An 18,645-nucleotide genomic window follows, 5' to 3' on the forward strand; every position below is an offset into this window, starting at 1 on the left:
CTTGGAACAATTGTTCAGAAAGGTTTGCGATGTACTTTCGAGTGGTGTCAGTAGCTTTAATATTTTCTGAAATAGGGTACATAGCTCTGTCTCTCAGTGGTTTTAAGTGAGTTTAAGTTTAAGTGATAGAAGCCAACCAACCCAAAGGTTCATGGTTCAGTTGCCTGTCAACCCTAGAATTTTCCTGTCACTCTCTTTCACTTCTTTCACCTCTGGCAATGACTTATGTACTGCAAAAAATCCTCAGTTGTACTTTGGTTCAGTGTCAGCATTAAACTGTAGACCCCTCTATAACAGGCTGGATATATCAGTACAAAGACTACATAATGCAAGAGCAACCCAGCTCCAACAGGATCAGACATAGTAAAACAGCTTTACCATATACAAAAACTTCCTTCCATCGTCTCTGAAATGAAGCTAGTGCTGTGTGTAGTCATGTACTTTCTTACACCCACTATGATCTCTTACGTCTTTTCCTTTCTCATACAATAGTAATTCTTTTTTACTTTCCATCCTAATAACTGTATTTCTCATTCCCCCTGTACCTGTCTTTACTTTTTTTGTGTACCTTCATACTGTACTGGGAATTTTTCCTCCTGCTGCTGGCTAGCCCAACTCTTTTTCTTGGTTGAATACATTCCAAAGTATAATTTTTCTTTTTATTCATGTACATACGCTTAAAATTTTGTAGACAAGCATCATACATAATTAGCAGAAAATTTCTGAAAAATCTTTTGCTTTTCCTCTTATTCAGCCTCTGACCATGTACCAAAACATACTTCAAATTGTGTGGGTGAAAGAAAAGTAGATGTTTTGTTTATTATTATAATTATTATTCTTATCATTATTATTACTGTGTGGCTGCTGTAACATGCCAGTCAGCTGCTAGCAAAAACAAACAGGAACTTAGACTGCCAAGAGGAGATGAAATGTGTAAGCAAACAGGCCCAGACTCCTGCTCGCAGGGCTGGCAGTGTAAACTTATAATTTGGGTTTCTCCAAAGGCAGAACCAACATGTTGTTATTGGGATCACCACTCCTTCCTGGTGTTGTGGGAGTTATACTCAAACCCTGTGATGAACTACTATTAATGTATTCACTCATTTCAAAATAACAAAAGAAAAAACAAGCAACACACAACACAAAGCAAGTCAGAGGCATGCCGTGCAATTTCTTGCTGATGACAGCATCATAAATGAGGTAGTACTACCCAACCTCTATCAGTATCTGACATAACTATAGTTCAAAACTGCCATGTTCATGTGCCTACACTATATTGTTGTTGTTGTTATTGTTGCTTTCTTTGAAGTGTCACCTGTATTTAATTCTAAAGGAGCACTCATGTCTCTCGTATTACCAGGAGCCAAAGAGTATCATAGTTTTATCACACTATGATAACAAGTCTCTCTGATTTACTTACAATGTTAGTGTGACCTGTAAATATCGGCAAGTGTTATGATTCTATCTAAGTCTGTATCTTTCAATTTTTTCTGTTGTGTATTGATTTTGTGCTTATATTGTCGAGATATTTCAGGAATAAGTAATGGAAACCAAATTAAATTCAGTTAGTAGTGGGCTCCTCGTATTTTGAGTAGTTGTTACTGACTAACCATGCACATTGTAGAACATTTCTGCCAAAGAAAAGCTGACATAATACTCATATAAATTGATAAATAAAACAAATGTGGGTTGAGAAAATAAAATTACACAACAAAGAAAAATGTTTCTAAACTCCATAGTGTAATTTGCTGTAACAAGAGCACACTGCAGATTAGAAATCCAACTTGTAGCTTGCTTGTTTCACTTAGTGTGAAATAATTCATGACCTCTAGCAGTTAATACCTACTGTCTACCTGTGTTCATAAATGAAGGCTGTGCCTTAAAATCTGGAAAATGTGTTTCAGCAGTCAAAGCAGGAACCATTGAAAAATAACTTTTAAAAGCGAAGATCCTTTTCTTAACAGCTCTCTGCACTGCACAGAGTTACATAATATGGTATTCAGTTGAGCCCTTGAAAACCCATAAGTTTAGGTCAAGAGAGGACTAGTGAAGTGGCAGCTGCTGAGTCAAGCAGAAGTGCCAGCAGCAACAACAGCAGTTCCTGGTTTACACACAGGATTTAGTTTACTTTTGATTTTTGCATGCTTCTGTGAGGAAGTAAATTGCAGCTGTGCATTTTCTTTGTTGAATAGTACATACTAACTTATTCTAAATTTTTGTATAGACTTTAGTCCACCTGCATTGTGTAAACTGATTTTGAAGTGTAGTAAAAACAAAAAGCAATGTCGCAGCAAAAGTAAGATTGCATTCAGCAGCTTCTTAGATTAAAGCTATGTTACTTGTAGTCCAGTAGTACAGATGAAGATTAATTAAAGATAATTGGGACTGCTGCTGTTGTGTACCTATTCAGGGGGAATTGGTCACTGTCAATAAGCATCTGTAAGCTGTATTCTTCACAGTTGACAGACTTCAAGCTGCTGCCCTGGGCTGCAGTAGCACTTGAAATGATTGTTTAAGACCTCTGGAGCCTATATTGTCACCTGGGATCCCTGAAGTTGCAGTGCCTTCCGATTTGTGCATACTGGTCTGTCGACACTTACCAGACTGAGACTGTCGAACAGTGGGAAGAAGAAAAAAGTAGGTACTGGCCACATTGCATTGTCCCTACACTCTGAAAACAGCTTGTAAGTATTTTGCACTGCTGAAAGTACATTTGAGTGAGCACAGGACACGTTGCCTGTTCAGATGGGGGCCAATCTGCCTGAGAGATCTGGACAAGTGCAAAGGGTGGGATTGGTTGTCACAGGGAGCTCCAGTGTTAGTTGGGTGATGGAGTCCCTCAGGAAAATAGTGGGCAGGTCAGAAAAGAAGGACAGTGTCCACTCTGTTTGCTTACCATGAGTTCACATCCCAGAAGTGGAGGAGTGTCTACTGGCATTTTCTGAATGTGTTGGGTGTACCCAGCTACAAATCATGGCCCATGCTGGCATGAATGATGTCTGGCACTTGGGGTCTGAGGCCACCTTCAGTTACCATCCCAGGGAATGAACTGGCTGACCATTTTGCTAGAGAAGCAGATGCTTACCTTCCATTCTGTTTCATGATTCCAGCTGCAGATATGCAGATCTACATCAAATCGCTCTTTGCCCAAAAGTGGAATGACATCTGGTGCACTACTGCTCTCAGTAATAAACTCTGCACAATTAAGAAGACTACTGTGGTTTGGCACTCTTCCTTCTGCTCCTCTCAGAAGGAGTCCACTGTCATGCTGTCTATGCACTGGTCATACCAGGCTCACCCATTGTTTTCTCTTGCATAACGAGCCACCTCCACAGTGTGGTTGTGGAGCCAGACTGACAGTATCCCACATACTGGTGGAATGTCCCCTTCTTTTAGCCCTTTGTACCAAGTATAATCTTGCAGATTCATTATCTTAAATATTAGCAGACGATTCATGGATGGTTGAACTGGTCCTCAGATTCCTCTGTGAAAGTGATTATTATTTTCAGGTACAAGGTTTTGCTTTACTCCTCAATTAGGGGCAAGGTGGTTGTCATTAGGGCCTCTCTTCATCTTTTCTCAGTCTGGGTCCTATGGCCACCACGCAAAGACTGCTCTTTTATTCCTCTGTTTTTCCAGTTTTTAGACTTGGTCAAACCTTCTATACTTCTACTGTGTGTGTTTTAACTTTCTCGTTTTTTAGCTTGACTTCTCTGACTGGATCCACCCACTTTCAGTGAAACCTCTCTCTTCCACGAGTAACTTTGGAATCTGATGACCTCAATGTTTAGTCCCATAACCCCTCACAATCAATCAATCATTCTCAGTTCCCACAGGCATCTGGCTGCTTTGGTGAAGAGAGCCAACCTCACTCACAGAATGGAAGCAGAGCTAGCATTCTGTAGCATTGTTCCCACAACCAGTCGTGTACTTCTGGTTTTAAGCCAAGTGGAAGGCTAAAATCAGAAACTCATATGTTTCTGTGATGATCTCAGATGTGTCTTTCTTGACCCCCACTATCAGGTGGAGAATTGTAGGACCCCTCATAATAGGTCAGCCATGCACTACATGCAGGGAGTGGCTGCTAGTAGGATAGCAGAATGTGTGTGGCTTGCACATGTGAGTTTTTTAGGACAAAGAAATCATTCCACAGGCCTGGTAAGATTCATTCTGATTTCAGACAAGAAAGAATTGCCGTTGATTAGAGAAAGTAACATCTATCATGGAGGATCAGATAAATAAAATGTTAGTCAACTGCAGGGGGATATATGGAAATATTCTGGAATTAGTTGCACTTTTAAATGGTAAAAATGCCTACATAGTACTAGAGACAGAAACCTGGCTGAAATCAGATGTTAATACCAACTAAATTCTAATTTCCAATTGGAAGGTATATCATAAAGAAAGGTTGAACACCAATGGTGGAAGTATGCTCATAGCTGTAAAACAGTATAATAATATGAGACATATTCAGAAAGTATAAGGTTTTTTTTCTTTTTGAGTTTTGGCAACACTGAGTGGGAGAAGGGAATCCTCCGACCAGAATGAGAATGTCAGAAACATGCTGTTGTTGTTGTTGTGGTCTTCAGTCCTGAGACTGGTTTGATGCAGCTCTCCGTGCTACTCTATCCTGTGCAAGCTTCATCTCCCAGTTCCTACTGCAGCCTACATCCTTCTCAATCTGCTTAGTGTATTCATCTCTTGGTCTCCCTCTTCGATTTTTACCTTCCACACTGCCCTCCAGTACTAAATTTGTGATCCCTCGATGTCTCAGAATATGTCCTATCAACGGATCCCTTCTTCTAGTCAAGTTGTGCCACAAGCTCCTCTTCTCCCCAATTCTATTCAATACCTCCTTATTAGTTATATGATCTACCCATCTAATCTTCAGCATTCTTCTGTAGCACCACATTTTGAAAGCTTCTATTCTCTTCTTGTCTAAACTATTTATCGTCCACGTTTCACTTCCATACATGGCTACACTCCATACAAATACTTTCAGAAATGACTTCCTGACATTTAAATCTATACTCGATGTTAACAAATTTCTCTTCTTCAGAAACGCTTTCCTTGCCATTGACAGTCTACATTTTATATCCTCTCTACTTCGACCATCATCAGTTATTTTGCTCCCCAAATAGCAAAACCCCTTTACTACTTTAAGTGCCTCATATCCTAATCTAACTCCCTCAGCATCACCTGCCTAAATTCGACTACATTCCATTATCCTCGTTTCGCTTTTGTTGATGTTCATCTTATACCCTCCTTTCAAGACACTGTCCATTCCGTTCAACTGCTCTTCCAAGTCCTTTGGTGTATCTGACAGAATTACAATGTCATCGGCGAACCTCAAAGTTTTTATTTCTTCTCCATGGATTTTAATACCTACACCGAACTTTTCTTTTGTTTCCTTTACTGCTTGCTAAATATACAGATTGAATAACATTGGGGATAGGCTACAACCCTGTCTCACTCCCTTCCCAACCACTGCTTCCCTTTCATACCCCTCGACCCTTATAACTGCCATCTGCTTTCTGTACAAATTGTAAATAGACTTTTGCTCCCTGTATTTTACCCCTGCCACCTTCAGAGTTTGAAAGATAGTATTCCAATCAATATTGTCAAAAACTTTCTCTAAGTCTACAAATGCTAGAAATGTAGGTTTGCCTTTCCTTAATCTTTCTTCCAAGATAAGTCGTAGGGTCAGTATTGCCTCATGTGTTCCAGCATTTCTACGGAATCCAAACTGATCTTCCTCGAGGTCAGCTTCTATCAGTTTTTCCATTCATCTGTAAAGAGTTCGCGTTAGTATTTTGCAGTTGTGACTTATTAAACTGATAGTTCGGTAATTTTCACATCTGTCAACACCTGCTTTCTTTGGGATTGGAATTATTATATTTTTCTTGAAGTCTGAGGGTATTTCGCCTGTCTCATACATCTTGCCCACCAGATGGTAGAGTTTTGTCAGGACTGGCTCTCCCAAGGCTGTCAGTAGTTCTAATGGAATCTTGTCTACTCCGGGGGCCTTGTTTCGACTCAGGTCTTTCAGTGCTCTGTCAAACTCTTCATGCAGCATCATATCTCCCATTTCATCTTCATCTACATCCTCTTCCATTTCCATAATATTGTCTTCAAGCACATCGCCCTTGTATAGACCCTCTATATACTCCTTCCACCTTTCTGCTTTCCCTTCTTTGCTTAGAACTGGGTTTCCATCAAAGCTCTTGATATTAATGCAAGTGGTTCTCCTTCCTCCAAAGGTCTCTTTAATTTTCCTGTAGGCAGTATCTATCTTACCCCTAGTGAGATAAGCCTCTACATCTTTACATTTGTCCTCTAGCCATCCCTGCTTAACCATTTTGCACTTCCTGTCGATCTCATTTTTGAGACATTTGTATTCCTTTTTGCCTGCTTCATTTACTGTGTTTTTATGTTTTCTCCTTTCATCAATTAAATTCAATATTTCTTCTGTTACCCAAGGATTTCTACTAGCCCTCATCTTTTTACCTATTTGGTCCTCTGCTGCCTTCACTATTTCATCCCTCAAAGCTACCCTATTCGTCTTCTACTGTATTTCTTTCCCCCATTCCTGTCAATTGTTCCCTTATGCTCTCCCTGAAACCCTGTAAACCTCTGGTTCTTTCAGTTTATCCAGGTCCCATCTCCTTAAATTCCCACCTTTTTGCAGTTTCTTCAGTTTTAATCTACAGTTCATAACCAATAGATTGTGGTCAGAGTCCACATCTGCCCCTGGAAATGTCTTACATTTTAAAACCTGGTTCCTAAATCTCTGTCTTACCATTATATAATCTATCTGATGTCTTCTAGTATCTCCAGGGTTCTTCCATGTATACAACCTTCTTTCATGATTCTTGAACCACGTGTTAGCTATGATTAAGTTATACTCTGCGCAAAATTCTACCAGGCGGCTTCCTCTTTCATTTCTTAACCCCAATCCATATTCACCTACTATGTTTCCTTCTCTCCCTTTTCCTACTCTCGAATTCCAGTCACCCATGACTATTAAATTTTCGTCTCCCTTCACTACCTGAATAATTTCTTTTATCTCATCGTACATTTCATCAATTACTTCATCATCTCCGGAGCTAGTTGGCAGACTGTAGTAGGCATCGGCTTCGTGTCTATCTTGGCCACAATAATGCGTTCACTATGCTGTTTGTAGTAGCTTACCCGCACTCCTATTTTTTTATTCATTATTAAACCTACTCCTGGATTACCCTTATTTGATTTTGTATTTATAACCCTGTATTCACCTGACCAAAAGTCTTGTTCCTCCTGCCACCGAACTTCACTAATTACCACTATATCTAACTTTAACCTATCCATTTCCCTTTTTAAATTTTCTAACCTACCTGCCCGATTAAGGGATCTGACAATCCACACTCCGATCTGTAGAACACCAGTTTTCTTTCTCCTGATAACGATGTCCTCTTGAGTAGTCCCCACCCGGAGATCCGAATAGGGGACTATTGTACCTTCGGAATATTTTACCCAAGAGGCCGCCATCATCATTTAATCATACAGAAAAGTTGCATGCCCTCGGGAAAAATTACAGCTGTAGTTTCCCGTTGCTTTCAGCCGTTCACAGTACCAGAACAGCAAGGTCATTTTGGTTAGTGTTACAAGGACAGATCAGTCAATCATCCAGACTGTTGCCCCTGCAACTACTGACAAGGCTGCTGCCCGTCTTCAGGAACCACACATTTGTCTGGCCTCTCAACAGATACCCCTCCGTTGTGGTTGCACCTACTGTACAGCTATCAGTACAGTATCGTTGAGGCACGCAAGCCTCCCCACCAAAGGCAAGGGGGGGGGGGGGGGGGGGGGGGGCGGTCAGAAACATGGTGGTATGTAAACTCATGTTTAGAGGCCACTTGTGTGAAAGATGTCAGGAAGAAATCCCTCCACATGGAAGTCATGTGTTGTGATCTGCTTCCAGTTCATGTAATGAATAACACCTACTGAAACTTTCTGTGAATCAAAATGATTTACAGCAAAGGTGTTATGAACAGAATGAGTGTGTTTGAGTGGTGAACAAGTATTCATGACAAACAATGGAGTGGAAGACCTTCCATGTTGACTGATGATATGGTGCAAAAAAATTGAGGAAACTGTTTGTAAGACCACTGATTGACAGTGTATGAAATTTCTGTGATGATTCCACAACTCTCCGGAATTCCTTTATACGAGACACTCACAGAAATACTGAGATATCAGAAACTGTGTGCAAGATGGGTCCCAAAGTGGCTGACAGAGCAGCACAAGAAAAATCTGGTCAGTAGTGTACGCAAGTTTCTTGAACGACTTGAATAGGAAATTAATGACATGGTAAATGCACAGATACCATTATCTTAAGCCACCCACCTTGCTCTGGAACCATATGCTGTGCCAGCTGCACGTGCAGCTGGCTATACCGGCACACCACAGATATTACTCGATGCACCGAGTAAGGTTCGCTAGCTATGGATGCAGAGGTCGACACCAGAGGCTCCACTGTCTGCATCCAGAATGAGTCTACAACACCTATTGCATGCACCAACTTAAATCAAAACTATCATCACCAACATCAGTGCTGTCTACACTTGTCTATTCCTAGGCCAACACGAGCCTCCCAGTTTCAGTTTATGCCTTGCATTGAACTGTTAGTTATTTTGTAGCCCTCAAGATTTGGATGTTGTTAACTCTACTGACCTTGTATCACCTCTGGGTGATTTCATTATTGTATATTGTGCCATTGCGTGTTGTTGTCTACCAATAAAAAGTTTACAACCACCAGTGTTCATTCGTGTTGTGTACCACAACAGAGGATTTTCTCAGCTCTATTGTGACTTGAGGTAAAAAATGGTTGGCTCATTACATGCCTAAGACAAAAAGACAGTCATCATAGTGGTGTCACACCAATTCTCTGTCTGCCAAAAAATTCAAAACCACAAATTCAGGCAAAAAAGTCGTGGCCTCAGCGTTTTGGGACTGAAAAGGCATCATTTTGCTCAAATTTGTTCCTCAGGAGAGACAGTCAATGCTCAGCAATATTGTGAGACGGTAAAAAAACTGAAAATGGACAGTCAAAACAAAAGGAAGGGAATGCTGAAGAGAGGAGTGTGCTTGTTGCACGACAATGACCATCCTCACGGCCTTAGCCACCAAGGCGCTCGTGGACTCATTCGGTTGGGATGTTTTGAATACATAACTCCCAATATTCCCCTGACATGGTACCTTCAGGTAATCATCTTATCACTTTCCTGAGTGGAAGTAAATTTTCAAACAATGAGCAACTGCAGACAGTGAGTCTGAGGTCAGGAAAGAAGTTGATGGCTAAGTTCTTTGAGGAGGGCATAAAGAAGCTTGTGCTATGGCTCACCACATGCATTGAACAGAAGGTGATTATGTGTAAAAACAGTCAATAAGTGTATCAACAATATCATATAATTTTTTTCAGATACACTATTTTTTTTTAAATATAGAAATATAGTACACTTGCGTTCTGAACATGCCTCATATCTTGTGTGGTTAGTACAGATTCTGAATGCAAAATAATTTGAGTGAAGGTATGTGTTAAAGATGGATCAAACATGATCATCAGATGCTTTTATAGGCTCCCCTGCCACAGAAGCAGTATATTTGAGATGAATAATTTTTATGTCATTGGGGAACCGTATCAATTATAAATTATAGCTTTAACAAAAAACAGTCCAGATCACAATAAATTATTTATTTTTAATTCTGATAACCAGTTTCAGTCCATATCGACCATCTTCAGACCAAAGACTCAGCTGTCATGAGGAGCCAATCTATAGAGCTGTTGTGAATACTAACTGCTACCCATCACAGACTCAGAGTTAGTGACAAGTACGAGTTGGTACTCCCAACAGGTCTGTGTACTGGCTCCGCAAATCATCTGAGCCTCTGGTCTGAAGATGATCGTGTAGAGTGAAACTGTTTACTGAAGTTAAAAATGAATAATTTATTTCATGGTCCTGTCATAGTATTAGGTGAGACTTCAACTTACCAGCTGTAGACTGAGAGACTCAAATGTTTAGGGCAGGTAGTACAAACAGGGAATCATGTGAAATTGTTCTAAATGCCTTATCTGAAAATTACCCTGAGCTGTTAATCAGAGAGCTGACTCATGAGGGGTAACAATTTAGATCTCCTGGTGACTAACAGACCCTACTTTTTGATGCAGTTAGCATAGAACAGGGAACTGGTGATCATAAGGCATCACTCAATGTGTCTTTAAATAGTAATATAAATATGGTGGGAAGGCATTTCTGCTTAATAAGAATGACAAGAAGCAGGAGTTGTTCATATTACCTTGGTGGTCACTATGAAAATTTCATCTCCAGTACTGACAATGTTATCAACGCACAGAGTTCATGAGTATTGTACAATACACTTTAATATAAGTATATCCCTTGAAAAGTTGTAAGGGATGAAAGGGTCCACCATAGATTGACAGTAATGTTACAAAGCTGCTGTGAAAGCAGAGAGAGCTTCATTGCCAATTTATATATAACCAGAGCCACATAGACAAACAAAATCTGAATGAAGCTGAAATTAGTGTAAAGAGAGCCATTCATTCAGCACATTCAAAAACAAAATTCTATCTACGAATTTTACAGAAAATCTTATATCAAATCAATAAGCAGATCAAAGCCATCTGTCCAAACATCAAAGCCATATGTTCAGACACTCTACAACCGTAATGCCATGGAAACAGAGGAGGACACAGTAAAGGCCAAAATACTAAAGAACTTTTTTCAAAACTGTTTCACTGAGGAAGACTGCACTGTAGTTACTTCCTTAAACCTACAGTCCGACACCAAAAGTGCAGTTAAGAAAAAAGGAGAGAGAGAATGACAATGCATAGTGTAAGTATGTAGAGCGATTTAAGTTGCTTCTGCAAAAGAAATCACTCTACAGAGGGAAGGCAACTGCACCTGATGGTATACCTTTGTGATCCTATGTAGAGTGTGTGAAAGAACTTAATCCTGTTCTAGCAGTGATGTACTGCAGCTGATTGGAGGAGGAAAGCATTCCTAATGATCAGGGAAAAGCACAGGGCACTTCCACTCTCAAGAAGGGTCTATATCACTGACGTCAGTCTGTTGTAGAATTTTGATCATATTTTATGCTCACATGACATTTCTGGAGATATAAAATCAACATGGGTTCCAAAAACAATGAGCTTGTATTCCTCCACAAGCCCCAGAATTGATGCTGCTTTCCATGACTGCCAGGAGGCTTTTGATACAATTCTGCACTGCCTTTCTAATGAACAGAATATGAGTGCATGGAATATCAGCAGAATATGAGTGCATGGAATATCACAAGTGAAAAGTTTCTAGCAAATGGAACATAGCACGTCATTCTCAGCGGAGAGAAATCTTCAGATGTAAAAGTGAGTGTTATAAGACAAATACTTTTCAAATTACATATAAATGAGCTAGGGGATAGCATTTGAAGTTTAATGATGCTTTTCATGAATGATACTGTTGTACACAGGGAAGTCATGACACAAGAAAATTATAGTGAAATGCAGAGGATTGATATTTAGTGCAGGGAGTGGCAGTTGACTCTCAGCATAAACAAATTAACATATTACACACAAATAGGCAGAAAGACCATTATTGCCTGGTTATATGATTGCAGAAAAATTACTGGAAGCAGTTGCAGTTATAAGATATCTAAGACTATTTGTACGAAGTGATTTAAAGTGGAATGACCACATAAAACTTGTCACTGGTCAGGCAGGTAGCAGAAAGAATCCTCAGGAAATGCAATCCACTCAAAAGGAGGCAGCTTACAAACCCTGTTCAACCAATACTTGATTATCGCTTGTCAGTCTGAGACCCATATCCAGTTTGATAGATGTAACTGAGAAGACCCAAAGAAGAGAGGCACGTTTCATTGCAGGTTCATTTAGTAAGTGCGAAAGTGTCACAGAGATGCTTGGCCAATTCCAATGGGAAAAAAAAAAAAACCTGCAAGTGAAGCATTTTGCATCCCAGTGAGGCTTACTGTTAAAGTTCTGAGAGCACACATTCCTAGAAGAAACAACAAATATATTACTTCCTTCTATAAATATCTTGTGGAAACACCATGAAGATAAAATTAGAGAGATACAAGCCCATACGAATGGCTTACCAGCGATTGTTCTTCCTGCGAACAGTTCACAAGTGGAACAGGGAAAGAGGGAAGTGAGAGTGGTAAGCAACATACCCTCCACGTCACACTGCAAGGCAGCTTGCGGAGTATAGGCATAGGTGCAGAGTATTTATTAATAAAAAGCTTAAGCTGGGTACTTTAATTTGTGTGGTTGACATTGAAATTAATACTGAAAGTGTTAAACATTGTAGGATTCAGATGGATGATTGAAAGGTTTTCTACTGACAAGATGAGTGACACACAAGAGAAGTTGAGTAATTGTGCAGTAGTTTTTGTATGTTCATCGGGAAACAATGTCTTACAGGGAAGAAACAAGTTGGCTTGTACTGTTCTTTTGTTTGTTTGTGTTGCTCATTATTAGAGTTTGTAACTGTGAAAGTGATAAACAATTTGCTTAAAAGTTAGATTCATTTCTTCCAAGAGATTTTGGGGGCTTTGATGCAATCAGCTGGATGTGTGATGATGCTGTTTTGGCTGACGATCTGTGATATTTACAGCAACCTTTTCTGAGTGTTATTTTGCCCATGATGACATAGTGTTGTCTGATTGTTTGTGTTTTGGATCAATGACAAGGATTTCACATTTTAATGTCAATTATCAGAAACAGACTGACACAAGCAGAAATTTTAAGCATTCTCATGAAAGGAGAAATATCCAATGAAACAAAAATATTAGATGAAACTAGTTTGCATGTGGATTGCCAAGTGGTAACTCACAACAACTGGTTTACTTACAGATTAATTTTGAGGCATTGTCACAGATTTGTTTTGTCAGGTTTGCAACATAGTGATGAAGGAAGCAGATTGATAACACCATCTAGAGGTTTTGTGAAATAGAAAAAGTAAATTAAAATTTTACTTCTCCTCTGGTTGAAGCCATTAAGCCTTTGTGTAAGTTAACTTTCAAAACAGTTCCAGGTGACAGAAATCTTCTGGCTTCTTCTTTTAATCAAAAGCTGCTAAACTGGAAACTAAGAAGTCATTTATAGAAGCATAATTTTCATAAATGAAATTGGGAGCTGTCTACAATATATTCTGTATAGAGAGGGAATGAAAAATAAAATGAATGCCAATATTTGCAATTATTCATACAACACTGACAAACTTGCATTAAAAATTAATGATAATTTAGAATGTGAAGAGTGTGATGCTGAAGAAGAGTATGCAGTCCAAATGGGTGTGATGAAAAATGGAGTCTGTAGAAGACGATGAAAAAAAGATATCAATTTAGAAACAGACAATAAAAGAGAAACACAGTTCTCATTACTTTCATAGGCTCAATGTAAATTTATTCATGACTTATTTTATGATGATGAGGGTGCTCATGTCATTTAGTGACAGTGGCAGATTTCTAGTTCAAAAGCAGAAGAATAGTCAAAAGGCAATTATGAATGGAAATGCTGTTAAGGGAAGTATTAACAATTGTAAATTTAAAAATATCCAAATAAGTCTCTGAGAGAAGCAGGTGCTAATTGACTGTGACAGTCAGTTTGTTATGTCAGGATGTTTAGGAAACAATGAATGCAATCTTGACAGTATTTGGGAGAAACTTTCTCTTTCCACAAGTATATTTTACGACTACTGTTAAGATTGATGATATGAAAACTGAAACAGATATTTTGCTGTTTCTAGATACACTAGGAATTTAAAAACTGTAGTTGTAGATGAAACTGAAGTTTTGATAAACGAGGAGGGAGTTACTACCAGCAAACTCACCTCACACGTATCTATAAAGCAGACAAACTAGAATTAGACACTGAAAACTCTGCTGGTGATGAAAAAAAGGAACATGATGAAGGCTTAGTGACTAAATACACTGTAACAAAGACAAAGTCCATGAATGTGAAAACTGAAGATCAAGAATCTTGTCCAGTACCAAGTACAGAAGTAAAGTAAGTGACAATACAAGGGTCCAGGACTACAGTGACATGTGATGAATATATGCAACACTGGCCAAGTGACTACTCATCATTCAAGTTGGATGATCATCAGGAGAGCCAAATGTGGGATTCAGGTGGGGAATGTAAAGGTGTTCCTACTGCTAAGCAAGTGATGCACCAGAGAACAACCTGAGTAATGTACCAGTACTTTTTTATGTTAACAGAGAAGATACAAGTAGCATTGTACTGTTTTTTTGTGTTCTTCATTATTAAACTTTTTAACTTTGAGAGTAATAAATGTTTACGTGAAAGTCAATTCATGTTCCTACAACATATCTGACACACACACACACACACACACACACACACACACACACACACACACACACACACACAAGAAGATAAACACCCTATTTGCTGTCTGAAAACTATTACATTATTTCAAATTGCAGGTGAATTCACAAAACGTGCTTTTCATGCTGGTAAGCTTGATCTGACAGAAGTAGAAGGCCTAGCTGATTTGATACATGCAGAAACTGAAGCACAAAGGCGACAGGCAGTCAGGCAAGCTGAGGGAGCGCTGGCAAAATTGTATGGTGAATGGCGCAAGGAGCTGCTTCGTAACTTGGCACATGTTGAAGCTCATATTGACTTTGATGAATCTGAAGATATAGGAGGAGATGTGTTTTATGCTGCCGAACTTTCTCTGCACCAGCTGCGTGACAGTATTCAGGTTTGTCTTGTGTCAGACATCAAAAGCTTTTCCCAAAAGCTAATGCTAGCAGAAATGTCCTGAAAAACCTGCCATGTAATTCCATGAAACCTCAGGGCATATGCATTACCTTCACAACAAAAATAATTCTAGAATTCCAATGAAACATTTTCAGTTGTAAACCTTACCAGTTCTGGGTACACTCTTGGTGACTATGTAATGTTCCTTCACTCCAGCAAGTTAATAAGTTCAGGGGATATAAGAGATGACACAAAACTGAAATCCCTAGTGAAGATGTGCTTCTTCCTCTGCTTCACATCAAACTAGGCTTAAAGAAGCAATTTGTTAAGGGAATGGATAAAAGTGGAGGACGATTTGTGTACCTCTACCTCTCAAATAAATGTCCTCATCTTACACCTGCAAAAATAGTGTGCCCTTGGCCCCCAGAACAGACAAATTCAGTAAGATCCAAATTTTAAAGAAACCCTGAAGACAAAAGAAAAACAAGCATGGCATAGTTTATGTCTATCTTCAAGAGTCTGCCAGTTCAGTTTCTTCAGTATCTCTGTGACTCTCTCCCATGTGTCAAACAAACCTGTGACCATTCGTGCTGCCCTTCTCTTTATATGTTCAATATCCCAGGTTAGTCCTGTTTGGTACAGGTTCCATACACTTGAGCAACATACTAGAACGGGTCGCATGAGTGATTTGTAAGCAATCACCTTTGTAGACTGATTACACTTTCCCAGGATTTCACCAATAAACTGAAGTCTACCACCTGCTTTATCCACAACTGATCCTGTGTGATCATCCCGTTTCATATCCCTGCAAAATGTTACCCCCAGGCATTTATATGAGTTAGCCGATTCCAACTGTAACTCTTTGATACTGTAGTCACAGCATACTTTTTTTCCATTTTGTGAAGTGCACTATTTTACATTTCTAAACATTTAAAGCAAGTTGCCAATCTGTGCACCAGTTTAAAATATTATTAAGATCTGACTGAATAATTATGCAGTATTGCATCATCTGCAAAAAGCATTAGGTTACTGTTATTAATTTATACTGTCCACAAGGCCATTAATATACAACATGAATAACAAAGGTCCCAACACACTTCTCCGGGACGTGCCCAAACTTACTTTTATATCTGACAGTGACCCTTCATCCAAGATAACATGCTGTGTCCTCCCTATCAAAAAGTCCTCAGTCCAATCACAAATGTCACTTGATACACCATATGATCATACTTTTGATAATAAGTGTAGGTGTGGTACTGAGTCAAATGCTTTTCAGAACTCAAGGAATACTGAATCTACGTCAATGCTTTGATCCAAAACTGCCAGTACGTCATTGAGAAAAGTGTGAGTTGGGTTTCACATGATTTATGTTTTTGGAATCCAAGCTGGTTGGCATGGAGGAAGTCATTCTTTTTGAGACACCTGGTTGTGTTCTAAAATTCTACAATAAGTTGATGTCGAGGATACTGGATGGTAATTTTGTGGATCACTTGTATTATTGTTCTTGTAGACACATGTGACCTGTGCTTTCTTCCAATAACTGGGCACAATTTTTTGTCTGAGAGACCTATGATAGATTACAGTATAAAATTTTTTATGGGGATATGAGTTGTGATTATTATGCAAATCAGTGCTAGCTGAATTCAAATCCGTTTTTAGATTTTTTTCTATCAGGCACAGTTCTGAGTAATTACTATTTTAGCTTATTTACCTTTTGTTTACTGCATTAAAAAGCATTAAACTCTAGTGTTTCTAAACTTTGCTGAAGATATATTTCAACCAATAAAAGAACTACTCAGTATATCCATTGATTCCTCGACTTGCGCCATAGGGTGGTCGGGTTTCAGGTTCCGCTGGATCGGTCAGGAGTCCACTACACGCAGCAAGCGGCTACACGGGTAGCAGGGGTTGTGAGGCGTGGACTGGGCGGTTTTTTAGGTTAGATGGCCTCAGGCAAGTACAGAAAGGGCAACAGCCTCAAAGGGTGCGGGGCAAAGTCAGGAAATGTGGGGACCAAGCAGCAATCAGTATTGTAATTGTAAACTGTCGAAGCTGCATTGGTAAAGTACCGGAACTTCAAGTGCTGATAGAAAGCACCAAAGTAGAAATCGTTATAGGTACAGAAAGCTGGCTGAAGCCAGAGATAAATTCAGCCGAAATTTTTACAAAGGCACAGATGGTGTTTAGAAAGGGTAGATTGCATGCAATCAGTGGTGGCGTGTTTGTCGCTGTTAGTAGTAGTTTATCCTGTAGTGTAGTAGAAGTGGATAGTTTCTGTGAAATATTATGGGTGGAGGTTACACTCAACAACTGAGCTAGGTTAATAATTGGCTCCTTTTACCGACCTTCCGACTCAGCAGCATTAGTTGCAGAACAACTGAGAGAAAATTTGGAATACATTGCACATAAATTTTCTCAGCATATTATAGTCTTAGGTGGAGATTTCAATTTACCAGATAGAGACTGGGACACTCAGATGTTTAGGACGGGTGGTAGGGACAGAGCATTGAGTGACATTATACTGAGTGCACTATCTGAAAATTACCTCGAGCAATTAAACAGTGGAGATAACATCTGGGACCTACTGATAACAAACAGACCCGACCTTTTGGCTCTGTAAGTGCAGAACAGGGAATCAGTGATCATAAGGCCGTTGCAGCATCCCTGAATATGGAAGTAAATAGGAATACAAAAAAAGGGAGGAAGGTTTATCTGTTTAGCAAGAGTAATAGAAGGCAGATTTCAGACTACCTAACAGATTAAAACGAAAATTTCTGTTCTGACACTGACAATGTTGAGTGTTTATGGAAAAAGTTTAAAGCAATTGTAAAATGCGTTTTAGACAGGTACGTGCCGAGTAAAACTGTGAGGGACGGGAAAAACCCACCATGATTCAACAACAAAGTTAGGAAGCTACTGCGAAAGCAAAGAGAGCTTCACTCCAAGTTTAAACGCAGCCAAAACCTCTCAGACAAGCAGAACCTAAACGATGTCAAAGTTAGCGTAAGGAGGGCTATGCGTGAAGCGTTCAGTGAATTCGAAAGTAAAATTCTATGTACTGACTTGACAGAAAATCCTAGGAAGTTCTGGTCTTACGTTAAATCAGTAAGTGGCTCGAAACAGCATATCCAGACACTCCGGGATGATGATGGCATTGAAACAGAGGATGACACGCGTAAAGCTGAAATACTAAACACCTTTTTCCAAAGCTGTTTCACAGAGGAAGACCGCACTGCAGTTCCTTCTCTAAATCCTCGCACAAACGAAAAAATGGCTGACATCGAAATAAGTGTCCAAGGAATAGAAAACCAACTGGAATCACTCAACAGAGGAAAGTCCACTGGACCTGACGGGATACCAATTCGTTTCTACACAGAGTACGAGAAAGAACTTGCCCCCCTTCTGACAGCCGTGTACCGCAAGTCTCTAGAGGAACGGAAGGTTCCAAATGATTAGAAAAGAGCACAGGTAGTCCCAGTCTTCAAGAAGGGTCATCGAGCAGATGCGCAAAACTATAGACCTATATCTCTGACATCGATCTGTTGTAGAATTTTAGAACATGATTTTTGCTCGAATATCATGTCGTTTTTGGAAACCCAGAATCTACTCTGTAGGAATCAACATGGATTCCGGAAACCGATTGTGTGAGACCAAACTCACTTTATTTGTTCATGACCCAGAAAATATTAGATACAGGCTCCCAGGTAGATGCTATTTTCCTTGACTTCCGGAAGGCGTTCGATACAGTTCCGCACTGTCACCTGATAAACAAAGTAAGAGCCTACGGAACATCAGACCAGCTGTGTGGCTGGATTGAAGAGTTTTTAGCAAACAGAACACAGCAT

At 39.5% G+C, this 18,645-nt stretch overlaps 1 protein-coding gene across 1 annotated transcript in view; it reads left to right on the forward strand.

Annotated features, from left to right (window-relative positions):
• The window catches only part of LOC124622032 (tRNA modification GTPase GTPBP3, mitochondrial), a 150,647-nt gene that overhangs the window by 46,909 nt on the left and 85,093 nt on the right, over nt 1–18,645 (forward strand). The window contains exon 4 of the mRNA XM_047147589.1: nt 14,521–14,801. Within this exon, the coding sequence (XP_047003545.1) occupies nt 14,521–14,801 (281 nt within the window). The remainder of the gene's footprint in view (nt 1–14,520; nt 14,802–18,645) is intronic.

This window comes from Schistocerca americana, chromosome 7, assembly GCF_021461395.2.
Source record: "Schistocerca americana isolate TAMUIC-IGC-003095 chromosome 7, iqSchAmer2.1, whole genome shotgun sequence".
NCBI classification, from domain to species: domain Eukaryota; kingdom Metazoa; phylum Arthropoda; class Insecta; order Orthoptera; family Acrididae; genus Schistocerca; species Schistocerca americana.